At 40.6% G+C, this 26,328-nt stretch overlaps 3 protein-coding genes across 10 annotated transcripts; 2 read left to right on the top strand and 1 right to left on the bottom strand.

Annotated features, from left to right (window-relative positions):
- Positions 1-105: 105 nt before the first annotated feature.
- On the top strand, positions 106-7,583 carry pef1 (penta-EF-hand domain containing 1). The gene is made up of 5 exons (XM_031726150.2): positions 106-202; positions 1,736-1,982; positions 5,225-5,380; positions 6,048-6,191; positions 6,299-7,583. The coding sequence occupies exons 1-5, from the start codon at positions 182-184 to the stop codon at positions 6,526-6,528; spliced, it is 798 nt and encodes a 265-aa protein (XP_031582010.2). The 5' UTR covers positions 106-181; the 3' UTR covers positions 6,529-7,583.
- A 2,131-nt stretch (positions 7,584-9,714) lies between these two features.
- Positions 9,715-12,216, top strand: smim12 (small integral membrane protein 12). Of its 7 annotated transcripts, none has more exons than XM_039605180.1 (4): positions 9,715-9,781; positions 11,122-11,351; positions 11,476-11,508; positions 11,981-12,216. In XM_039605180.1, the coding sequence occupies exons 2-4, from the start codon at positions 11,151-11,153 to the stop codon at positions 11,996-11,998; spliced, it is 252 nt and encodes an 83-aa protein (XP_039461114.1). In that variant the 5' UTR covers positions 9,715-9,781; positions 11,122-11,150; the 3' UTR covers positions 11,999-12,216. The 7 variants fall into 7 exon arrangements, 6 of the variants coding, with proteins under 6 accessions (XP_039461114.1, XP_039461110.1, XP_031581995.1 ...); XM_039605175.1 differs by lacking the exon at positions 9,715-9,781 and adding an exon at positions 9,804-9,970; XR_005609766.1 differs by having other exon boundaries at positions 11,122-11,508.
- A 7,013-nt stretch (positions 12,217-19,229) lies between these two features.
- Positions 19,230-23,253, bottom strand: gja4 (gap junction protein alpha 4). Of its 2 annotated transcripts, none has more exons than XM_039605280.1 (2): positions 23,104-23,244; positions 19,230-21,366 (listed from the first exon to the last, which is right to left on the bottom strand). In XM_039605280.1, the coding sequence occupies exon 2, from the start codon at positions 21,361-21,363 to the stop codon at positions 20,230-20,232; it is 1,134 nt and encodes a 377-aa protein (XP_039461214.1). In that variant the 5' UTR covers positions 21,364-21,366; positions 23,104-23,244; the 3' UTR covers positions 19,230-20,229. The 2 variants fall into 2 exon arrangements, with proteins under 2 accessions (XP_039461214.1, XP_031581969.1); XM_031726109.2 differs by having other exon boundaries at positions 19,231-21,372; positions 23,104-23,253.
- Between the last annotated feature and the right edge of the window lie 3,075 nt (positions 23,254-26,328).

Here is a 26,328-nt window from a genome sequence, read left to right as displayed (position 1 = left end):
TATATGACCCGCCTTACTGGTTATGCCGTCATCCTAGTTTCCACACTACCGTCCAATCAGGAGCGGAGAATACGGGTGCGGTTTTGATAGATAGGACAATCCACCAATGGTGAGCGGAACCCGGACGTCGCCGTATCTGCCCTTACGGATGCTTCGTTGTAGGAAGTAAAGGCTGTCAAATATGAGTTTCAACTACGGTCAGGTATTTAATTCCCGCATTTTATATTTTGTTTTTGTCTTCGTAATAACATCCTAATGTTATTTGTTGAGTTTGTTATCTCTTTTATTGACCAATATGACGTAACTAACGGCACCGCAAGTAGTTTCGGTTATTCATTTGTCTGCTGTGGTTAGCTCAGTGTTACATCGTAAACTGTTGCTGTTCTTTAGCAACATTTCGGTAGGAAATAGCAGGTTGCTCAGTGTTTATTATTTAAATGTGGTCTTCTGGTTCAGGAATACGTAAATACTCTAGTTTTCCTCGTTTGAATTGATAACAGTCATGGTGGGTTTCATCCGAAAGCAGAGGTAACTCATCGTTCTTGCTGAAACACATAATTACGGCGTAAGTAATTTTTAACCTTAATTACCTACCATATAAAAGAAGTTGAGCTGTTTTATGGCAACAAACAAATCACTGATCAGCACAGTGGGATACAATCTGGCTTATTTTGCTTGAATTATGGCATCGTGAAGCTTCTGTACGTACAGTTTTTAGTTAATTCGTGAATCTTTTTCCTTGTATTAATTGATTACATCATCGAAAGGCTAGAATAAGACTGTGTTTCACATGTTTAATTATCTTTGCCTGAAAAGTAGTTAAAACAGCTAATACACTACCAAAATAAAGCTGTATTTTTTGTTGTTTTGTTTTGTTTTAGCCTTTCACATAAAATTACCCACCTCTGTGTCCTATAGGTAACTTCACATGAGCAGTCTCATAATTATAAACAAATTACATGTTTTGCTGGCAAAATCTTAGTTTGCATGCTAATTGTAGCTTTCAAATAAGTACGCAACATCAAACATAATTAAATATTAAAATATTTTCCTCATATTGTGCAGCTCTCACTGGTGCCAAATAAACTGGTGTCTGTGGCATGGCCATGGGACCTCTAGGGGTGTAGGCTCTATGGGTTCTGAGTCCAGATCAAACCTTTATGCAAAACCACTTAAACATTGCTACAGACAACACAATCCTGCTTATGCCTTAAGGTATTACCAGTCAGTTGCACCCACCCCTAGAGGGGTAATGTACACTGCAAAAACTGCTGAATGAGGGACACGAGAAAGAGTCCCCCAAATATAAGTCTAGTTGATCATCCACTGGATGCTCCCAGGAACGATCACAATCTGTGGAGGCCGCAACGGACAATCTACAGGACTCAAAGAATCCACTAGGGATCCTGTCTCCATGCCTCACTATGTCAGAGCTGTTTTGCAGGCACAGTGGGGGCCTATACAATATGAGCAGCTGATTTTAGTATTGTGGCTAATGATTACATATTTTCCCCTGAAATGTTAAACAAGTGGAGTACAAAGTAGCAGGATCCAAGTCAACAGAAACTACATGACCTCAAAGCTTAACTTAAGTACAGAATTTGAGAATATACTGGAATAGCCATACCTGAAGTATTTTGTGTCTCTGTTGTCATCAGACTCTGTTACTGCAGGAGCAGTAAGCCTGTTTATTATAGGTTTTAGTGACCCTTGCTTTTTTTTTGTCCCTCTGCAGGGCTATCCAGTTGGAGTTAACCAGCCACCGGGTGCGCCATACGGTGCAGGCAGAGGTTCCTATGGGCCTCCCCCATCAACTCCTTACGGAGGTGCTGGAGGTCAACCAGGAGGCCCCTATGGTGGTTATGGAGTTCCAGGTCACGGAGGGCAATATGGGCCAGGGCCAGGTGGTGCCCCTGGTGGGCCTTATGGGGCTTATGGTGGACAACCGTATGGGGGACCTAATGCAAACTATGGTCCTGCAGGTAATTATGAGATGAGAGCATATCTTTGTAAGCATCTGTGGTAGCTCTGCCTGTGGGATTTAAGCAGGCATACACTGAACACAAGGAGACTGCAGATAGACTCTGATTCTGCTTCCACATTGCTTCCCCCCTCACTCTCCGCTGGGATGATGGATAGAAAATGACTTGCGTTTCCAGACAGTCTTGTAGAGACAGGGTTCAGTTTGTGCCCCTCAGCAGGATTACACGGCTGGAGTGATGACTCTGGTAATACTGAGTGAGGGCTAAACAGAGTAAGAGACAGATGGGCAAAGAGTGTGTTTGTGTGTGTGCGTGTGTGTGATTACACTGTTTCCAGTAGTGGCTAAGCCTAAGTCAGAACCTGATAGCCTATGTTACGATCAGTTCCCAGAGGGACAGAATCCATCAAGGGTCTGCCCTGAAGTGTCACCTGTCCCTCTCTCCCCATTCATTTTTCTGACAATCAGTCCCCCCTCTACTGCTTCCTTCAACTCACACCATATTTTTCTAACACCTCCTTTTTCCAGGTAATGGCCTCTTCTCGAGACGGCTTTTTGTCAACCTTTGACCCTATCTGCACCTTCATTTTCACAGCCGCTACTTATGAAACCTGAACCTGTATAACTAAGGTTGGACATGTAGCCTTTAGAAGAATACAAACTGCTTTACTAACTGCAGGAAGATTAATGGATCCCTTCTTTGTTTTTTCCATATTTTAAAGCAAATATGTATTTGAAGGAGCCCCGTTTAACTATCAGATGAAATGCAGTTGCTGTTCTGTTGCTCACATTTGCATGCAGCTTGTGCAAGCAGAACATCAGGCAAAATGGCGATGAGACTTACATGAGCTGTGAACGAGACTGTGTTGCAGTATCATACGTATGCTGCATTCACAGATATACAACAGCTGAAATACCAGGGTACATACTCAGTATCAGTTTAATTGACTCATTATAGTTGACTCTGGTTATCAATGCCAGATATATGTTGCATAGCTAATTTATACCTACTCATCTATCGGCCATTTTATCGGTAATGGCTATATTTATACAAAATAGTCGCACATATATTCACAGCCATGTGCTAACATGTTGTTAGTATCGAAGCTCAATACTTTGAGTGAAGACACAGAGTTTTCCAAACTCAAGAGTAGGAGGACCACTAAAACAAAACGTTCATATAAACACATTTAATCAGTAAGTAAGTAAAGTGTATTTATTAAGTGCGATACAAAAAGAGTAAAAATGAAGGCAATAAAAAGATACTATAAGACACAATAAAATAAACAGGTCATTTTTTCTTTTATTTTTTCTTTTTTTTTTAAACAGGTCATTTTAAAATAAATAAAAAATCTCAACAGAAAGCCTGTTTAAACTAAAATGTTGTTGTTTGCTGCTTTTTAAAAGAATGAACAAAGTCAACTAAAATCAGTTGTGGTAGTACACTGCTCCACAACCAGAGTGGCAAAGACTGAAAGGCTCTGTCCTTCCTGTTCTTTAGTAGTGTACGGGGAACAAGTAACAAATTCACCCTCACCCAGCTGAACATGGACGCTTTAAAGAAGCTAAAGCTATCCAGACTTTAGAGCCAACCACAAGCTAGCAGCCTCGGTGTGAGCATAAGATCAAATCAGTTATGAGGAAAATTATGGAGATTAGTGAAAAAGAGAAAAGGGTTGATGTCCTGTTACCTAGTGAATTTATAAACTTACTGGAAAATGATCCAAGTACTTGCACTTGTATCAGGTAAAGGTGGGTGTACAGTAGCTCATTTTTAGTTCATTATTTCCACCTCTTTCCAGCACCAGAGCACTTCGTTTTCAACTGTTTAAGTGAGAGAAGATCCTGTAACTTACTGCGGTTTAGTTATTTTATTATGAAAATAATATTTTGCAAAAGTTGAAAGAAAGTTGTTTTATTGATTGCAAATGTTTTTAATTAAAGTTATGTGAAAAAAAAAAAATCCAAATCAAGTTGCCAAATATTGGTATTGGCAGGTTACACTTAAAAAAAACAAACAACTGGAATCAGCCAAGAAAATTCAATTTGGTGAATCTCTGGTTCTTTGGTGAAAATACATGAATTACAGTTTCATTAAAAAATTAACAGTTGTCAGCTCAATACTTTAGTTTTCTACTTCAGAAAGTACTTCCACTACATGAGTGTTAATAAGGACACTTCTGTTAGTTAATATTAACCAGATAACAGTTCAGGTTTCAGTACAGACTTGATCCCAAAAACCAAGTGACCAACAAACTGAATTTCTGTTTGGCCGGGCGGACTCCAGTGGACTCCCCTTCTAAGCTACCAAAAGCTATTGTTGCTCGGTCTTGATACTGGCAGTGGAAGATGGATATTTATTTAAGGCACTCAGGAGCGAGCATATGTATCACATAGTTGCAGATGTGTACAGAGAATTTACTGAATAGTTCACATAGAAATCAGTCCACAGGCTATTAGAGCAAACAGAGTTACATAAGGCCTCATTCTTGAAAAATGTCACATCCATTTAGACATTAGCGATAAAAAGCAACTGCTAGAGAAACAAATGTTGCATACTACATGTTTAGTAAGTATAATATCAGCCATAACAGTCATCACTAAGAGGTGTTATAGTTGGTATGCTCTCTTACCCACACAGCAAATAACATTTCAAAACTCAAAGTGCATATAGAATGTAATTAGCTGTAGGAGTTGTTTGGTGTGTCACTTGCATATGAAATTGTTTTTTTTCTAACTAGTCATTATAGACACTGCTCTTTTCTAAATTGGTGCTTCTAAACACCAAAAGAGTGAGCCAAGCATAGATGTATAATTTTTTATGATCAATTTTCTTCTTGACAGACTCAACACAGTTTCAGCTGTCAGACAGCCGAAGCGCGTTTCTTCATCTCCTGATAAATAAATGATTATTTGGCATTGGAGTGCGGTAGTCGCTTCATTTCGAAGAATATTTCTTCTTCTTTCTTATTTTCCTTTTTTTTCCCCCCACACTTGTTAGTTACTCCTGAAAAGCCCGAGAGGTTTAGTGAAATAATAACTGGTAGAAAATATGAGGAGGGGAAATAATAAAGAGAATAAATCACACTGGGTGGTGCAGACGGATTGAAGAAAAAGAGATGAATAGCAGTGGAAACAGGTTGGAAAACAAATTTGAAGCCATGGGAATCTTTAAAGTCAGTCAGAACGCCTTTCTTTCCTTCTCTGTCTCATTAGCGCACTTATTGTTTTGTCTTTGTGTAGGTAACATCCCTCCCGGTGTTAACCCAGAGGCGTACCAGTGGTTCCAGACTGTTGACACTGATCGCAGTGGCTTCATCAACCTAAAGGAGCTCAAGCAGGCACTTGTCAACTCTAACTGGTCTTCCTTTAATGACGAGACTTGCCTCATGATGATCAGTAAGTCATCCAGCAGCAGCTAAATAAAATACTCGACAGGCCGTGAGGTAGCGCTGTGTTGATGAATTGGTTGTGAATGCTCTTATAGTGTTGCTGAAGGCAGAATGACACACTGTTTAACAATGTAAAAATACTCGCAGTGACCTGAATGGCTACAGCAGAAGGAGGCAAAAATGTATTTAGAAAAACGAATGCATAGAGAAGTAGTGGGAAAAAGGAAGTAGGCTGGATTTATATTGGAGTACTCTACTCCCCACTCACTATACTTAGATTGTTGCCCTCTGGGATCCAGACCCGGATAAGTGGTAGAAAATAGATGGATGGATGGAAGTACCTCCCTAAATCCATCAAGCTTGTAAACAGAAATGTCTTGCGTTTCTAAAACAGGGAGAAATTTATGCTGCCAGGAGTCAGCCTAAATAATGACTGAGTCATGTTTGTCGCTGTTCCCATTGTTGTTGCACAACTATCCCTACATTCCAGTTGCACTTACCAGGCAGTGACTAATGTTTTCTATTACCATAATGAGAAGTGTGTGACTGCTTTGAAGTAGCACAAGGAGAAGATCCATGATGATGAAGGATGAGCTTAGTGGTTCTGCTTTAAAAAAATAAAAAAGTCTCTTTGTCTTGCTTGGCTTAGTCTGTGTGTTTTTATTTCCTATTAGACATGTTTGACAAGACGCGGTCTGGTCAAATGGACCTGTTTGGCTTCTCAGCACTGTGGGACTTTATGCAGAGGTGGAGAGCAATGTTTCAGCAGTATGACAGAGATCGCTCAGGATGTATCAGTGGCATGGAGCTACAACAAGGTATCAGTGTTTGCACATTTGACAACATGTTGAGAAAAGTCTATGACAAATCATTTTATCCAATCGTATAAATGCAAATATGCACATATGTCACTTTCTCTCTTCAGCGCTTGCTCAGATGGGTTACAACCTCAGCCCCCAGTTTTCAGAGACGCTGGTCCAGCGCTTCACCGTGCGAGGTGCTCGACCCGGCATACAGCTGGACCGTTTCATCCACGTGTGCACGCAGCTCCAGAGCATGACTCAAGTGTTTCGGGAGAGAGACACGAGCATGACAGGCAACATCCGCCTCAGCTATGAGGACTTTCTGTCTGGTGCTGTCACCAGGCTCATGTGAGCCCCGTTCCACCGAATGCCCCTCTGCACAGCATCACTCCATGTTCAGGTCACAGTCGCTCCCTTTTCGCCATAAGTGCCCCGACATGCTGCTATGTATACATCATGCCAGTCCATGTTGTTGCGTGGCTTATTGCTGTAAATAGACAAAGCTCAGCAACATATACCTGAATAAAGTCCAGTGGGTCTTTTAAATGGAGCTAAAGGTTTCACAGGTTAGCTTATAGGATGGCGCTTCATCATATTTATACTGTTAAAATGTTGGATGTTCATATTAAAAATGGCCAAAGCTAAAAAAGAAAAAAGAAAAAAAAAGTTAGGTCAACATATATGCAAGGAGACTCTGAGCCAAAGCCTCTGGCTTCAAAATGCTCTAATAACTTCATTTCAATCATTTCTTTAACATTTACCTGTGTGATGTCAATCAAAGTGCACACCCCTAATATGGTCATGTCATGCGCACAGATTGGTCACACATGCTTTTTTCAAATCATTCTGATTGGCAAGCCAATCAGAAGAAAGGTTGGGGTGAAGGGACGTGAAGCAGCTTGTTTCAGGCAGCGTATGAAGCAAGATGCATTATAAAATAAATAAAGATTGTTTTAAAATGCGATTCATGCACAGTCACTCCAAAGTAACCCAGAGTCCAAGAATTAGAAAGTAGTAATGCAATGAGGATAATATCGCCCCTTTAAATTTTACTGGGAAGTCAGCAGGATGCCAAAACGGTTTACCTTGGTTACCTTGGTGACATGTGAGAAGTGTTTACTCATACTTTTTCCTGTGAATTTGCACGCAAGCAGCATTATTGTATTCCTGTGCCATAAAACTATTCAGATGCCTTTTAAATTTATGCACATCAAGGGTATTTCCAGAAGGTACTCACTTGCAGTAAATGTACATGATATTGCATATTACGTCAATATAAAGTCTGTTAGGAAACCTATATAAGAACTACTACTTTGAATCTGTCGTTATTTTTAACTGCTTGCACTCTTGTAATCCTGGAAAAAACTGACCAAAGATAAGATGGATAAAATTGTGCCTCACTGCTTGCTTTGGTTTCTTCTTGTTTTCTTCTTACTTTAGTGCATTTATCTTTGGTATATGAATAATATACTCCACTGAGGTATATATTCTGAGCTCATTAAACATGTCAAGATGGTTTGTAATGCCAAAAGCGAATAAATTTTCATATGTATGAATGAGTTCACCACCGGTTTTGACATGCTCACATATCCACTGAATGCATATTGCATGCATATTAATCGAATAATGAAGCACAGAGTGAATTCATTTATATTACAGTGAAATGCAGTCAATCAAGTACAGGTTGAGTGTTTGTAATATTTCTGTTGTCAGCCCTGAATGTTTTAAGATTGGATTTTCTTTAAAAACACTTCTGATTAGCTGAAATTCAAACCCGACTCAGAGAAGCCTCTGTCTTTCCTTTCCGCATCTGGCACTTCTTTTTACTCCCCATCTGCTCCTCTGACAGCCTGTGCCACGAGTCCCCCAGCTTCATTCCAAATCAGAGGCAATCTATCAAATTCTCTTGTGCATCTTTTTTGGTCATATTCCACATCCATCTCCTCCTTAGCAGTCTCCGTGCATCTTAATCCAGGGCTAAATTTAGCTGTCACTGATCCCTTTGGGCACTTTGTGTCATATGTGTCACATCTCTGCCACCACCCCCTGCATTTGTTGACATATGTTTAGCATCTGGACTGTTTTCAAAACACTGAGTTCGGCGGCTTTGGAGCCGTGGCCAAAAGTGCACCGTGCTTGAGGAGCTGTGCCATACGCTTTTTCAGGCTTCCCTGATTCAGCAGCGATTTAACCAAAGTCTTGTCTGTCAATTTTCGGGTAATGAGAAAAATTTCCCACCGCTGACCATGCCTGACATCTGTAATTAACTTGGGGAGAGCAGGTCTACAGGGCTTCAGTCAGCCACTCTGTCAGTCTCGCTTTGTGATTTGGATTGATAAGGTGGTTGTATTTTTACATCGAAATTTTGGCTAGTGCAACTCTAAATCTCATTTGCTAATAAACAGGAACTGATGAAATAATCCTCTCACTGCCAAGTTTGCTAGTAAAGCAGAACTGGCACTAGTGATGTTGTTTTCCTTCAGGCGATGGGCACATTTCACTTTATTTGACAGGACTGGTCAAATTCCAATTCTGGCAACTACAAGATGGACAGCACAGAGGGAGGAACTGCTTAAGAGAATAATTTTGAAGCATGAAGCGTAATCACCCACACAGTTCTAAACAGCATTGCGAGTAATGATAACAAATTTTGATTTAGCTTTATAATCCCCTCTCTTTGCCTCTGCACAAACAGCCATGGAGTCAGAGATGGTCATTGCTTCATGACAGGCTGCATTCCAGCTGCTATAGATCAGCTTTGTGCCCAGGATTGGTAAAATGGCCCAGGAGCTGAAATATCAGTATCATCAATCATATACCCTTTCACTACCCAGAAACTACAGTAGTATAGAGGAACATTTTTTCCTCCTATAGCCAAGTCTGAACTGTATGGTTTCCTACACTGTGACTAAAATGTATTCTTTTCTCTGCATTCCTCACAGGCAGCCAAAGAAAACCAGAAAAAAAAAAAACTTTTAAATTGTGGTTTTATGTAACGTACTAAGCCTTTGAAAGTGCTTTTAAACTAAAAGAAAACTATCTTGGCACTTGATGGTTTTGTCATACAAGAGGGGGTAGCTCACGCCTCGTCAGTGCTCGTACAATGCTGATGACAGATCTGTCAGCCTTTTGTGAGGATTTCTTGAGACGATTTGTGGGGAAAAAAATATCACCGAATTTTTAAACACAGAAAGAGGCGGCTGCTTTTTGTTTTGTTTTTTTTTAACTAGTGCTAAGAACTGGACAAAAGTCTTGTGTATTTTAGGCTAGGTTCGTTGATTAGATTATGAGTAAATGGTGTTATTTCATCATTTTTTTCAATATTTTTCAATATTTACGTATTTGTCGTATTTACTGCTGGCATCCTATAAATTATTATAGGATGCCAGCAGTAAATCGTACTGATCATTCACAATGCGTTTCTCTACTCGGTACAAATGTCAAAGTAGTGTAGCGTGTTATTTTTACCGCTAAGAGGCGCTAAAACACCGCGATATATTGTTACAGCTACGCGAAGTTCGCCAGCCAATGACATTAAACCAGGAAGGATACGGACTTTGACACGGAAATTGCGTCACTACAGTACCAACGTGCTAGCGGTAAAGGTGAGTATTTACGACATGTTAAGTGCTTTATTTGGGGCTTTTTTTCGTAAATATTTGAGTGTTTGTAGGCAGGCACAAAAGCTCAGTGGATGTATGTTGAGCTCTGAATTATCACTTCTCGAGCTGTCATTTTGAAGTAAACAGAAAGCACATTAGCCGGTAGCAGCTCTCTTGCATGACTTTCACACAGTAGGTTTGGTAACACTACGTTCGCGTTAGTTCTTTTCATTGTTATCGTTTTAGACTTATACGCTGTGCTAGATTTGTTCGAATCAAGTTCGCAGTCATTCATGTCATATAGCGTGTAATGACTGGACTTATAATTTATAATGGCGTAATCCGTAGCGAATTTTACCATGTAACTTTAAAGAGTCATGTAAGCTGGGAAACGGAATGTGTTTGAATGTAAACTAAAGACTGGTGAATTGAGTTCCGCTCTCATGAAACACCTAAACGAGTAAAAATTACCGGGATATTTCAACTTCTATTAAAGGTTAGTCAGGCACGAAAGAACAGTAGCTAGCATGGATTGACGCTACCAGTCGAAGCTGTGTTGAAAGCGCTTACATGCTGGACACAGAGCTTCTTCTCTGTTATAGCCCGTTTGTTTTGTCTGCTACTTGTGTTGTTGGTCGGGCTTAAGAGAAAGAGGTCATTGGAAGGACACAGACGTACTCATTATCCTGTCTGGTGTTTGTCGACGTGCTCATGTGCACTTTGGCCTCAGTCATTTCGCACATTAAGAAAGTATTTCAGAAATGGGTAGACAGATTAAGTCATGTTAATTTTATCCAAAGTAATTTCTCTTCAGTAAGCTCTATGCTGTGTTTTTAAATAGCACACAACAGACTGTGAGAGAGTCATTGATTTATCTAAGCAAAAAAGGGCTTTTATGCTGATCAGGGTTTGTTGGTAATTAGTAGTTAGATGAATCCTATAAGTTACAAGATTTCTCCACTAATCACAATTGAATTCAAGCCACAAGGGGGCAGTAGATTAAACAAAAAAAAGGCAGCAATTTTGAAGTAGTGAAATCAGACCTAACAAGTAATGTAATGTCAAGTTACTAAAAGTGATCTATTATGTTTCTGTGCTGTGAGCACAGATGCTCCATCCACATGCTGCTCAAATCAATCTCGGCATTGGCTTGTTTCTGACACTGAATGAAATGAGTAGCTACACTAATAACACACATAGTGAATAAGAGTTACTTTGATCTCAGAATCATGCAAACTTGCTCTAGTACACAGCAGGAAAATGCAGAGCTGGAAGTGAGCAAATTAAGCGTGTGTGTTTCAGACAACCAGAATAACATACCCTTTTTCTCCTCCTCTCTTAAGTACTTGTGATCCCAGCGCTGCACGCAGTAATGTGGCCCGTAGTGTGGACAGCGTTGCGGACCTATGCTCCTTATGTCACCTTCCCTGTGGCTTTTGTGGTCGGAGCAGTGGGCTATCACCTGGAATGGTTCATCAGGGGCACCCCCAAACCCAGAGAGGAAGAGAGAGGCATCCAGGAACTGAGGGAGGAAAGAAAGCTGCAGGAGCAAGTGGGCATGGACAGCACAAAGGTGCTGAGCCTCAAAGAGAAACTGGAGTTCACACCTAAAGCGGCTCTGAACAGGAACCGACCTGAAAAGAGCTAATCCCCTGTTTCCGTGATAGACTTGCGTTTGACCTTTTTTTTTTTTTCAGCTGGAGGACTATGCACTGAGAGCAGAAGAGAGGGTGAACATTGAATCATACATTCTTCCTTATTCAGCTCAGCTCCACTTTCATGGAAACCCATAGCAAAAGCTTGCCTGGGTGAACACTGGAAAACTTTTAGTAGCTGGAATATAATTATTTCTTCTCCATAATCAAACAAAGGAGTATGTATTATGCTTTACCTAATTCTCCAGTCATTTTCTTGATGGTGCGTGTGCATGCTCTTATCAGTGACTTAAGCCATCCACTGTAATTAGAACACCTTATTGTAGAACCTTTGAGTGTTCGGTCTTTGATCTGACAAAGTTTTATGTGATTTGGAACAGACTTGGATGTATTACGTACATCTGGTTGTGCCAGTATGGTAAATGTATATAATTGCGACTTTGTTATTAAGTCACTCAAATGTCATTTGTCATTTCACGACCAATTTTCATGTTACAGACCTGTCTGGGTTTTTACTCCTTTTGATCTTTTCTGTTTATCGAGACAGGAAGTCTGGCTGTCATAAAAGAAGAGAAGAACGACAGGACTTTGTTGGAACCTTTGATGATATGTGACAGAACATAAGCCAGCATTGTAGGCGGTCTCCCAGGATGTTTAAGCTGCTTAGTTGTATTGTCTGGAACCATGTGCTCAATACTTTCATTTTAGAAAGTCTGGATTTGCACACTTTAAATATGTGTGTTGCTGAAAAAATGTGATAAATAAAGAAAAACGTTTGTGTGCTTCAGGTGTTTCCTCGAGTGATGTTTCAGTTAATTTTTACAGCTTCTATTTGGTAATTATCAAAAAGGATCTTTTATAAAGTTAGTTAATTCTCACTTTAAATTTTAAAAAAGAAAAAACTTGAACTCTGTGTCAGCGCTGTTTCACGTTCAGTTCTGAGCAACTGTCTCGAACCTCTTTTTGTGAAACAATGCTGCTACCAGTGACGGAAAGTAACTTAAAAGTCAAAGGAAGGAAGTAATGACTCCACTCATTCAGCTTCAAGGGGGAAATTATTATGCTGGGAAACCATTAACTGATTCACCTTTGGAATTTAGCCCTTGTGCTATTTGGCCATCTTAAATCGATTAAAGGAAAGAGCGATCCACTTGAAACAAGACTTTTTATTCTCTGGTTTAAAAACATAAAATTTATGTATAATGTTTCTGGTAAAGTAGCTGTAAATATATAAACAGCTTTTAGCAAATTTCTAGAGATAATTGCGTCTAAAAATGTCCCATTCATCAATTTTTTTCCACTTACCTGAATAAAGGTTGTGAAGGACATGGAGCCTATCCTGACTGTCACACGCGAGAGGCTGGGTACACCCTGGACAAATCACCACTTTGTCACATTTAATTGAACGCCAATATTTTCTTTGCCATCTGAAGTTCTACGCATTTTGTAGCTTAATTTCTCTTTTTGCTCACAGATGTTTATTTTTGAGTCTTTTTAATTTCTACGAGTGTGACATTTGTGTGCAGCACACAACAAATCACATCAATAATTCAAAAGAACCCGAAAATTGTTCCCTGGTTCCTTGTTGAGACGCTACCTAACACACCCAGCTCATTTAAATGCATTCAGCCAGTCGTATGTGAGCTAATCATTGTTTCACTCTCCAGTCAAGCTCTTTATTTCAAAATAAGAGCACATCATTTTTCAAAAACCACATAAACAGCCAGACCTGTAATTGTGCTCCACCAGATGGGATTAATAGGGTCCTTAAAGCCTCATAACAGCCGTCTGTGATAAAGCTGCCATTAATAGTGCGCCAGCTAATAATGCAGCAGTAAATGAGGAGGTGTACACATAGGTTTTACTTATGGGTTTAGATCATGATGGCAGTTTAGTGGCATGTTATCTCTGACGTGTATCTGTGTTATGGCTACTGATATTCATGTGTAAACACTCCTCATGAGATATGCATCACTAGAAAAACACAAGGCAAAAATGGCCTTTAAAAGGCATTTTTATTTCACAATCTCTCAATAACATCACAGATGTGTGGGCTACACAAAACAAATATGCTTCACTCTCAAAAGCTGATGATTTTTTTCTGTGTTACGTGTGTGAGTGTGAGTTAGAGTGTGTATGATGATTATAAACATGTAACCACGCGCTTGACCTCCCCTTTGTTGACATGTTTACTAGGGTCCCTCAGCCATGAAACAGAGGAGCTTTCCTAATGGACGATAACCTTTTCAGTGCGCCAAGATAAGTTCCGCTATGTTGCCCTGCCAGCTAGTTAAATGGGAAAGATTATGGAGTCCAGATTTACATTGGCACCAGAGTGGTAAATACTGCACTATCAGCAGCCATCTTTGAGCCCTGTACTCCCCTCTTAAGTTTGCCATCAGTGGAATGACCCGCTCCACTCCAGTGACACCAGTTGTACGTGTTTAGAGTCGCAATTACTTCAAGCTGGTGGAAGTTTCCATTTGAAGCTAATGAAGATAGAGAGGTGGAGGTGAGGCTTGCCGCTAAATGCACCAGAGTTAACAGAGAATGTGGTTTGTGTGTGTGTGTGTGTGTGTGTGTGTGTGTGTGTGTGTGTGTGTGTGTGTGTGTGTGTGTGTGTGTGTGTGTGTGTGTATCCTCATGGGAACAATCAGAGGACAGGTCGGCCTGCTAACAATGGCCCGGCTCCTCAGAACTCGATAGTACTGTGGGAACCAAATGCTTGAGGCTCCTGGGAAAGGAGGAGGTTGTAGGGAGGTGTTCCATTGTTCTTGCTGGAAGATGGGGATAATGGGTGCGGGTGATGCTGGCTGGGCTTTTTTTTTTTAAGGAGGTCCAAACCAACATCCTGAGTGGACAGGCTGGAGACATGCTCCCTCTGCTGCAGGAACAATAGAGCTGTCTGTCTGCTGGAAGGGCACCACATCCCCCTATTAAACAACCACCACACACCCACACACACACACAGACACACACATATACACACACACATTTGTGCAGAGAATACGAATCCAGGAGCACAGGTAGCTGTGTACCTAATGCAGTGTATACACTCACAAAAGGCTGACCACAAACATACCAAGGGTCCTATATTTGTGAAATCAGTGGAGCATCTTGGCTCACCTAAAAACATTGCTTTCATTTTAGTGCAACATGTTCAGGTAAATTAATCCCATCTCCCTTCATGGTATTTGTTTTTGACATTTTGGGCACAGCAGGACAAACTTCTCACACTGATTTATTATCATCTTAAAAACCTGTTATGAAAATCACATTAGGGAACACAAACAAACATTAATGTGCTCCAATTATTTTTGCTCACGCATCTGACAGCCAGTAGTCAGTGCCAAGGCTTTTGCTGTGCAGTATCGACCTTGTATGTATTTGTATTGGAGGTCATTTATCTGAATTTCAGGAGCAGAACCACACTTCATACACTACCTTCTGGTTCTCTGCCATTAACTACTAGAAATGCTGTTAGACCTAAAGGAGGCTGTGCTCCCAGCGAGTGAAATCTCTTTGCTAAACAGAACAATGTGCAGATTTTAATGTGACACAATTAGAAAAGGAGTTTTTCTGTCATGATCAGTAGTGTTTATTGTCCCAGATATAATAATCACATTTTGAATGTTTACATTCAGAATAATTAAAGGAAGTAACTGCTCGCTTTTTGAAACTGTGGGTATGGTAAAGAAAAAAGGAAAAAGAAGAAAAACTCAGTGGAAAACGTGAGGTCAAGGAAAAGTGTGAAGGAGAATGTATAAGGAAAGAGAGGCGTGGTACACAGCGAGTGCACTTAAACTGAACTCCTTAATAATGTTGCAGCTGAGGGCAGTGTAGCTCCCCAGGTTGAGGAGGTGACTCATATTTCTATATCCAAAGGAAAATTCCCTGCATCCATCACTTATCTGAGACTGGCGCCAGGCAAAAATTAATTCACAAAATTAATTCAAAATTATCTTAAAGGTTGGTTATTCAGTAATGACATTACTAAAGCAAACTTAATTCAAGTGAACTTTAAACTCATTATCACTGGTTAATATAGCTCATAGGCAGTAATGCTGTTGTAAAATTCAAAACAAAACATTGTTGATTATTCAAAACATATCAGCAGGTAATGGAAAACGCACTTATAATTAACATACACACAATCTGAGTCACTTTGTCAGGTTTTTTGATTTTTTGATTCTTTTCATGAAAGCAATCAAATCATGGAGTCAGGGTTAATCATGGATGGTGCACCGCTCTGAATCATGAGGTTGAATTTCCCCCTTTCCTTTCATAAAGGATGTGTATATGCTTAAAGAGGTAATAAAGGAAGCATTAGTATTGAGAAAGTTCAAACAGTTCTTATTATGGCTGCCACACAGATACTTCTGGATCACTTCAATCAGGAGTGTTATTAAGCAAGTATGACTATTTGACAGCTCCTTGTCTGTTTTGGTGTTCGCCATTCTGTACACCTGCTATCTACCCACAAACATAGCTCCAGGTTTGATACCGAGGAGACAGTTTAAAAAAAATAAATTAATTAAAATAAATAAATTAAAAAAATATTATATATATATATATATACATATATATATAATAAAATATAACCAGATCAACCCTAGACCTTTTTCTCATAGTGTTCAAACACTGACACTGTTAAAAAGTCACACACATAAAAAAAAAGCCAGTCTAACTCAAAGTTATTGGGTTTTTGTTTTGTTTTTTTGCTTTTTTGTGGTTTGCTTATTTTTGTCAGAAATCATGTATAAAAATACTTAATCACAGACGAGGAGATGCCAGCATCTGGCCTCAGACTGGCAATTTTTAAACTGCTGGAGTACTTTCCTAACCTCTGAATGCAACTGCTACTCTATTATTTCTACAATCCCGCCCTAATATGGCAAACTAAAAATATTCCATTGTACACTACCCATGTCACATAAGTTCACTTGGTCTTTCGACGAAATGAAACATTGATCAGTGCAGATTTAAACACTGATGTGTAGCACAGCATGGCGTACACATGCACACAGCTCTCTGTAAGATGTATGTGAGGTACTGGCTCTCTTAATTGACTCCAGCCACACACACAGCAGGCGCTTTGCCCGCTTTCCTCATCCCACATAAACCCTTTGATGGGGCAGCAGTGGCATAAGGTCAGCAAACACAGGGGAGTCTGTTTAAAACAATGTAACAATGCCCACAGCGGCTCCATTGTCAGGGTGAACAATCTTCAGCAACAAGTCCCCGGGGAGAAACAACACTGGAACGGGAAACAGATACAGGACCACTTCCTGTCGACTGTTTAAATTTAGGAACTGCTCAAAGTGTTTCTGCTGCATATTGTTGAGTAGCACAAATGCCCAAATTAAAGACGTGGTGCATGAACTGTGTGCATTGTTATGGATACTGAGCGATTCGTGTGTCGGTATTGTTTGCATAGATTTCAAGTGAAACAAAGGGAGTTGGCACATGTAGGCATGGCCTTTTGCACATTTAGACGAGCCCCAGTATTACTACTAAAACTACTCTCTCTGACTGCAGGAAACATTATTTCTAATCACATCCGGTTAAAGAAGCATTGCAGAGTTTTGGTGACCTCACCTAGCCTGTAGCTGCTGTTATAAGGCCCACTGTCTGAAAGTGTTTTGTGAGGTGAGGTAACGTCGGCCTTCTTAAGAGCGTGTTTGTGCATCTGAGTGCCTTGTTTGCCTTGTTCAGGGTCCTTTCCTTATAAACATGCAGGGCTTTCAGCAGTACAGCTGGCAGGAAGTATGACACTGGATCAGGCTCTTTTGGTCTGGCCTGGCACTCAATGCAGGTGAATCCTTTAAAGTCCCTCCAAAGGTTGGTGCTGGGCATGAAAGGTGGGCGGCACAACAGCTGACCTTTTATAATACCTGCTCAAGCTCAGAGGATATTTAAAGACCCTTCAAACTCCTTTATACTCCAAATGCTTCAGCATAGCGCTTTGCCCACGAGTATCCACGTACTGTATGCTCATTCACCAAACTAAAAGACTGTCTTTCTTTGTGTGATTAGCACCAGCACTGTGTGTGGCTTCACCAGCAGACTGAGGAAATGCATCAGCAGAGAATTCAACAATGTCAGGAAACACAGTAAGAATGGCATCTGATCCCAGGAGCTGCCTTTCTAACTACAAGTATAAGCCTCTCTCACTGATAAAACTCTTTCCATCTTATGGACTCCCTTCATTTTAGTTTCATAGAGCAAATATTTCAAAATTTTGCAAATTCTATCAGATTATCTGGAAAGTGACTGGTTCCTCAGATCATTGGAAATAATCTATACATGAATAATCTGTAATCAGACTAATAATAAATGTGAGAGTGTTTTATAAATGTCCAATTGCCCCAACAGAGAAACATGCGCTCGGATCACTTTCATCGTCATCTTGGGAACTGAATTTCTCTGAAAAAAGATGGCTGAAGCAAAATAACCTACACTGTCTGTTGTTTTCATCCTCCTAGGTTTACATTTGCCTCGCTGAACAGGGGGTGAGAGTTTAGTCTGCAGATAGAGTAGAGCAGGGCGTCGAGCCTCGCCAGCTTGATGGGCTATGGAGGAAGACGGACGCAAAAGCTACTTCAGCTATTCGGTGTCTGGCTCCAGCAGGCGAGCGGAGGGCCGATACGGGTCGCCCTGCACAATCTGTTCCTTGGCCTTTTGGCTTTTTTGTGGAAACACAGACACGAACAATTACACGAACACATACACGCGAATGCAGACTGAGATTTTAAAAGAAACAGAATAAAAAAGGGCTGCACGGGAATGCCAGATGCTAGCCAAGTTCTCGTGAACAGGCATTAAACTGGGCAGCTTAAGCAGGCTGTCTGGATTGTTTTCTCAACAGTATCTGCCAATATATCCTTGACATGGGCCTGCAATAAAAACACATTCCACTCTGAGGACACAGAAACAGGCTTCCTATTATTATTATACACTATAACATTTCTTTTTCTTTTTTCTTTTTTTTGACAAACTGCTGTAAACTGAAAGTAAATGTCAGATTCTTCAGCTGCTTGTTGCAGATTTCACCTCTCAAACACACACACACACACACACACACACACACACACACACACACACACACACACACACACACACACACACACACACACACACAGAGTTCAGACCGCTTGTGGCGTAACAGCCTGCCTCACTTAAATTTCCCACCGACCACCTTTCCTGCCATAGATAACTGCTTATCATCATGTGGACAGTCCAGTAAATTGCTGGAAATGAATGCTGTATTGCTGCAGAGCTACAAATCTAAAAAAGACATATGAGTACATTCTTTCAGAGGCTGGGCGAGCACCTTTTGTCGAAGGTGCTGAGTTCTGGATTTTATCAATTGCTTTCCCCAAAAAGAGAAAGAAAAAAAAAAACAGCGTTGGGCGTCAGTACAGTGCACTCCAGGGAAACTTAAATAGAGCCTGAATAAAGTGCGATTCTTCCTCCTATGAACTTTTACTGGCATTTTGAGTGATGGCCTTGTTGCCTGTTCAGCCACAGCTACACATTTGAAAACAGACATTAAGTCAAAAGTGTTTTCCCTCCATTTTTTTCCCCCCCGTTTTCTCCCCTTAGTTGGTTGTGCTCATAATAGCGTGTAAAACCCATCCTCTTCTCCACACCTCTCTCTTTCTATTATTTATTCTATTATCTTCCTCTTGAATGATTAATTTCCTGTAGCGGGGACAGTATTTGGATAGCAGCAAGTGAGCAGTCGCTTGAGAGAGATTTTCCCCCGTAGAAATCTCATCCCTGTGTTTGGGAAAGAAAGGGAATAAAACCATGATGAACACAAGAGCACGTTGAAAGGTTCTGAAAGTATATCCGTGATGCGGTTATTGATTTTTTTTCATATGTTCATTATACTTTAAACTTTATTTCTTCAAAAAAATAATAAATATTATCACTTTGCATTATCTCAAAAATAAACATTAAATACAGTTTTCACAGAACAACTCGTTTCCTTTCTTTGAATTTGTACATTTCTGTACCGCTTTCAGCCCGGTCGCTGTGCAAGATCTACCTCTAACTGACTAAAGGTTTAGTTTTTGTTCGTTCAAATTGGATGCTCGTCTTTATGCTGTGCGTTCTTTCTCTCTTTTTTCTTCGTAGATACAATGCTGCGGTTATTGGCGATAATAAGTCCCATAGTTTGGTTTCCCCTTTCCCTCTGCTCCTGCTCTCCAAGCCCGCATCCTCAACATGAGCGGCCAAAACTCGTTGGGAAATTATATTGTGTGTGTGCATGCATGCGTGCGTGCCTGCATCCACGGAGTCATTATCCTCCCGGGACCTGAGCATGATCCAGAGACCAGTACATTCCACAGGGTGGACAGAGCCTTTGGGAGAGAACTGGGCTTCAAAAAGGGGTTACAGTGCAAATCTCCAGGGAGTATATTTAAATTTAGCTCTCCAGTAAACTCTCACACAACACCCTCTCCAAAGCCCACTGTCACATTCAGCACTAAAATCTCATTAAATGTAACGTGAAGGCATCTTATGACTTTAATCTTCTCTCACTGTGGAGTCTCATTTTCTTTGCCTTGGGGAGTGCTCTTTAAATGTTTCATTTTGAATAGGTCCATTTATCTGATAAATCTCTGTTTGAATGTCTGTCAGCCTCTGAGGCATTAAGTTCACAGTACAGTAGCTGTTCTTCTGTATCTTACTGTGCACTCCTGAGAGTCAAGTGTGCAGGAAAATATTTATAAAAAAATCTGAAGCCCAAAAAACACTCCCATAGAAACATCAGTCCGACTGACTGCATCATACATAATGCTTTTGTTTTGAGTGTCCCTTATGAGCACCCTTAGTAGTTTTTCCTGTGTGGTGTGCATGTTTCTTATAATGAACTCTAGGGGAATGTGTCTTCCTCATAGCACCCATACAGTTCACATAACTGGGAAGCGCGTCGCTCCCAGCATCTCCAGTTCCCCAGTTCACCTCTATGGGCATGTCCCCGTAGCTCTCACAGGAGTTTGGACAGCGTGCAGCCTCACTCTGCACGGGGAGCTCGATATGGCTCCCTACTTTATAAGCCTGTGATGCCTCCGTTTGGAGTTCTGGAGTCTTTTGTCGCACCGGTTCCCGCTCGGGCCGAGGTAGGTAGTCCTGTTGCTGGGCAGAGCGTTTCTCCAGGCGGTAGGCGATGGCGAGCTGGAGCAGATGGAGGAGCTCGATGAGGTTTAGTAACAGGGAGATGGCGGCAATCACCTGAGTATAGATGGTGAAAATAGTCTTTTCTGTGGGTCGAGACACAAAGCAGTCCACCGTGTGGGGACAAGGGTTCTTTTTACACTCAAACTTTGGTGCAATGAAGAAGCCATCGTAAAGGAACCAAAGCCCAACAATAAAGCCAACCTCTAAGAGGACTTTCAATAGGATGCTGAATGCGTATGCTCCCAGCAGCCTGCCTTTCAGTTTGGGCACCTCGGGAGACTTCTCTAGCCTTCTGCCTTTCACACCACTCTTTTCTTTCCCTGGCTCTTCTTTTTTTGTAATATCGCCTCTTTCTGTGTGAACTTCCCCATTTTTTCTTCCACCAGCACTTCCTTCTTCAGCCTGCTTCTCTTCATCTTGTCTCCTCTCCTTCCCAGCCCTTATAGCCACATATCCGAAGTAAAAGATGGTCGGCGTGGAGACGAAGATGACCTGAAGGACAAAGTAGCGGAAGTGGGATATAGGGAAGGCTTTATCGTAGCAAACAGCAGTGCAGCCAGGCTGGATGGTATTGCAGACAAAGTCTGCTTGCTCGTCATCCCAGGCAGACTCAGCAGCAGTTCCCAGTACCAGCATGCGAAACAGAAAGAGTACGGTAAGCCAGACCCGGCCAATAGCTGTTGAATACTCCTGGCCCTCCTCCAGCAGGTGCTCCAGGAAGGACCAGTCAGCTCTGGACATCCTCTGCTCCTAACATGGAGACAACAGGTCATTAAAGTTACTTACAAAGGGTGCATAAGTTTTGGTAGGATTTTGTAGCATATATAACTATTAAACTATCAAAATCTACACCTTTTTCACCTCAAACTCTAATCTCAAGTGAAAGCTGTTCAGTCAGGTAGCGTGGACCCATTAAACCTGTCTGCGGGTCTAGTTTTTAATATGGGTCATACAGTCTCGTTTTCTTGACTGCCCAATCGCTAAACAGGCTGGACCATTGTTACTTAATCACCTACCTGGCACATTGTTATTACCATTACAAAATTGTGAGTGCTTTTCAAAACTCATAGCCAGTGCATAAACCTTTAATCACATCTATAAGCAGCAAATGAGCTAAGTTTCTCCAACCTTTTCACCATAATGGTGTCTCTATTTGCTGAGGAACGTGTATCTGGCTGCAGCCCCCCTATTAGTTCTTCCATGAGCTCACACTCTTGTTAAGGTGGGGCCCCAACTCCTCATCATGGAGACGTGAAAAAGCAAGCCCCCCACTAAAATGAACTAAAACAAAAACATATGCTGCCAAAGTTAGCTTTTAGAATGAATGGGAAGGGGTGTACACTTTGTCTGTTCGCAGCAAACCAGGGTGAACAAGTCCAAATGAAGCAACGTTTACATAATGCAGGCACAAAGAATATATTCTATTCTGGGCTGGATGAATCAGTTTATTTATGCACACTTTAATTATACAGTTTAATTGATTTTATTTTAAAAAATAAAATGTTGTCAGTAATGGAAATGGAAGCCGTGGAAATCATTAATGATAAATGACACAGTCGGTGGCTTCTCGGGAAACTCAGCGCACACACACACACACACACACACACACACACACACACACACACACACACACACACAACTGAATAAACATCCTGTGTGAGCGAGTTCAGGCTCTGCTGTGACACTTGTCTATTTGTTTATTCTATTAATATTTGTCTGTTATTTTTTCCCCCGTGAGAAGGAAAAACTTCTCCGACAGGGAAACTAAAAACTCTTCTGACAGCACGAGGAGTTTCAGTGAACTGTCAGGGATACTGGCCCTGGCTGAACAGGCACAGAAATCACTAACTTGACTGATCCTCTTTCGGGGGTATTGTCTCGAGGATGGCTGTTATCTCTACAAAACATACCACAGAATATCAGCAGACTAGTGGGAGGTCACTCCAGGAGATGGGAAAAGCATAGCATTGATTTGATAGAGCAGACCTTCCATACTAAGTATCAAAGCAACAATACAAAAGAAACAATAATCAACAAGTCAAATTAATGTGAAGCAGGTCTCCCTTTTAAAGTAGTTTTAAAGCCGCCCAGCTTATTACTGTCCGACTTTAACAACACAGAAGGAAAAGAATAAGAAGCAGACTCATTGTAAGATCTAAAAAAGTTCAAGAACAACTTTAATGGGCCAGACATCAAAACCTCCTCCAAGGCTAAAAGAATAAATTCTCCACTGAAAATAGATTTTATTCTAGGACTAGCCTATCATCCATCTCTGAAAAGATGGTCTGAAGGTTTCAGCCCAAGTGTAAATCGCTTTAAAAATATATTAATACTAATAATATTAATTAAAAAGAAAGAATCCAATAAATAAAAATATATGTCAAACAACGCAGAGTATAATTCAGTCACTGACAACTAATCAGAACTGTATAGAGTGTATATGCCCGCCTTTTTTTGTTTTCTCACGGAAAACCTTCTCACCTTTCTCTCTCTAGAAGCCGGGTTTGTCTCCTTACAGCCTCACGGGTCCCAGCAACCAGTGCGTCTTTAATGTCACCTCCGCTCTATCCAGTGGTGGACTGCACTGCTGCTCCGGTCGGGTTGTGTTTTGCCTTCTTTAAAAAGAATCGATGTAATCGGAAAAAGTGGGGAGAACTTTCCCATGCTTGGTCAAACCGGCCCTCCCTCAGGAACTTCGTCCAGGAAATGGGATGGATGAACTCACAGCGGTTCTGGTTAACTGCGCTCTGGTCTTAGCTTTGTTTAAAGACCGCAGATTTGCATTAATTGCATGGGAATGTCGCCTGGCGTCGGTAATTTAAAGGTTAGAGGTGCAAAAGTTTGGAAAAAAAAGTAGTAGAGCAGGGAGTGACAAAAAGTGTTTTTAATGCGTTGCTGTGGAGTGAGATGATTCGTACAAATGAACATAAATAAACGTATTTTGTAAGTCGATCACTTTGTGCACATTATTGGAGCAAAGTGAATTTGTTTTTGTTTGTTTTTTTCATAAAAACGAATAACCTTAAATTAATAAGCATTTTAAATACCAGTAAAGTTTATCTATACGATTCCTCTCCTAAGAGTGCAAGATAAAACATCTATATCTGTCCATATCTGTGCAGCTTTGTGAACCTTATATTCTCATCTACTCTCATTGTTGATAGTAGACTCCTGTAATTTTCCATTACGCCACATAATGGCGCCAGCCCCCTTATTTCCAAGAAGCGCGTCTCTTCAATAAAGCCCCGTAATTGGCTGTAATGTGAATATTGTTTAACTTACGTAATCGTTTTTTGACTGAATTCCTTCTTTATTTATAACTTCTTGTTTTTTCAATCAGTGTAATGCTGAAAACTGTACGTGGATTTAATTTGTTTTAATTCCTAAGGGCTTGTATTTTGTTATCATCATTCTATATTTAAATCTTTAAAAAGAATTTACTTTGTGTTTATTTAGTGGGTATAGCTGTGTGTGTACACGTGACTTATTAAGGTACCATCTAACCTAGAATAAGTCGCATTGCTGTACTTCTTTCTTTGTAAACACAGATGCTTTGCTGCACAGCACATGAGGACAAACTCTTGCTGCAAGAGTTTGTCTTCTTGTTGTGCTTCTTGGAAGTTTGCAGTCAGACCATGTATGTTTTTTTACTTCTTCTTTTTCTTTCATTCAAGGCCCAGACAATAGGCTAGTTGAGCACAGGCTTTGTTTGCAGATGTTTGGCTATAGTCAATGTATACGATATAAATCACATATTCTGTCCCTATTTAAGATAGGAATAATACAAAACCTTGAGGTCATAGACTGAATAAAGAAAAAAAACAAAACTTTCTTTTTTTAGACTACGAATACAGACTGCAAAAGAAGATGCTGAACGTTTAATTGAATATGTTAAACCACTTCTCTGAGAATTAAACCCTTCTCAAGTCACCAAGAATTTAAAACAGTGATTCGTTTTAAGTGAAAATGTTATTCACGATTACACAAAAAACAGCCTTGTTAGTAACAACACTGTACAACACCTGATTGCGTGTCACAGCATAGTCTGTCCCAGTTGAGCCACTTATCACCAGTGCACTTATAACCTTCTGATGGCACACTCGGGCCAATTAAAGCTTTTCCTGAAAAGTCATCTCCTCTCAACTGCTCCAAATCATCACTGTGCCATTATAAAGTGTCAGTATGTAGATTCTGAAAAGAATTAGGAGGCCGGGTTCATCTCACCGGCTGCTGCACCGAGCAGACCAGGATAGAAAGCCCAGTAAATTGACAGTGAATCATTCTGACAGATCAGCGTCTTGCTCTTTTCTTTGGTCATTACATCTGCAGATGAATGGCGAGGAGAGAAGTGAGGACACCCGACAGAGAGTAATAGAACTGTTTCCATTCAGGAGATGCACTATGTCTTCCTGTGTTCGGTGTGTTCTTCCCTACCGGTACAGTTATCAATGAAACTAATTGCCTGCCTCAACTTCAATCAATTCCTCACTGCTGGATACATTTTATCATTCGCTATTGTATTTTATGAGTGATTCGGTCCTGAGTGTGCATCGGCGAGCTCAATAATGCAGATATGAATGTAGAATGGGAGAAGTAATTCAAAGAACATCCCATTATGAGTTTTGGTGGGGGAGGAAAGGGAAGGATTTTGAGGTTCTCTTTGTTGGCTTGCATCTGGTAAAACTACAAGACTTAAACGGTACAGACAGGTATATTCTCGCAGGTTAAAATGAAGCAATAAATGCCCTCATCCATTCACTTGACAGCTTCAGTCCCCTTAATATAAAGAGAGTACTGACAGCAAACAAACCATGGCTATGTTTGTGTGCTTTTCTTCTTTAACATTAATAAATAAAGGAAGGGGTGTTAAATCACCCTCACCTTGCTTTGCTAAATGATTAACTGCAAACACTGCCTGCAGTAAAACAAGCCACAACATCTCCTGTCCGATTGCTCTTTACCTTCTGACACAGTTCACTGAGGTAAAAAACGATTTTTTACAAAAACTAAAGACATGCTAATCTTTTTCATCTACACTGAAAAAGTCCGAACAGTTATGTCGTGACATTACCAAGCAGATAATCCTTTTCTCTAATGGATATGAGACTTTGGTGGTCCCTGACTGTTTCTGCAATCAGCGGCAGGTCAGAATTTTCACTTATCCAGTAAATTATCCCGAAAGCAACCCTGAAACTTGCTGACATGCCAATTTTTAAGTTCACAGGTAAAATATATCTGACATTTCGTCTGGTTCCATCATTATGTCAAAAATTCAATTTCTCCAATATACCCACCCCCACCCAACCCCGACTCCCCGATATGTGCGGTGAGGTTTGGCAATACCATGAGTTCCTGACTGCAGTTTCTCGATTGGCTGCTTGAGGCTGGTGAGTGAATGAATTGATCTCTACGGGTAATGAGATGCATTTAACAGATTTGTAGCCTGGTGCAAAAACCTCTGTGCATAGTTTCTCCCTTTTGAAATAACTTTGTATTTTTGGATTCTTTGGGTTTTGTTAAGGTTTGACGAGGCTTTCGATACAGGCAGGTGTAACTGACAACCATCTGCTGAACCTCACATAGTGTTTGCTCTGTAGGTGCCTTTTAAATAAATGATGTGGCAAATAGTATGACCTGCTGTGGGCCTGTCTAAGCCTTTGCTCTGAAATTCTAATATTTTATTGGTCTGCCTTTTGCACCAGTAAG

Source organism: Oreochromis aureus, linkage group 22 (genome assembly GCF_013358895.1).
Source record: "Oreochromis aureus strain Israel breed Guangdong linkage group 22, ZZ_aureus, whole genome shotgun sequence".
Classification (NCBI taxonomy): domain Eukaryota; kingdom Metazoa; phylum Chordata; class Actinopteri; order Cichliformes; family Cichlidae; genus Oreochromis; species Oreochromis aureus.
The sequence above is the reverse complement of the archived record's forward strand: the minus strand, read 5'-3'. Positions and strand labels throughout refer to the sequence as shown.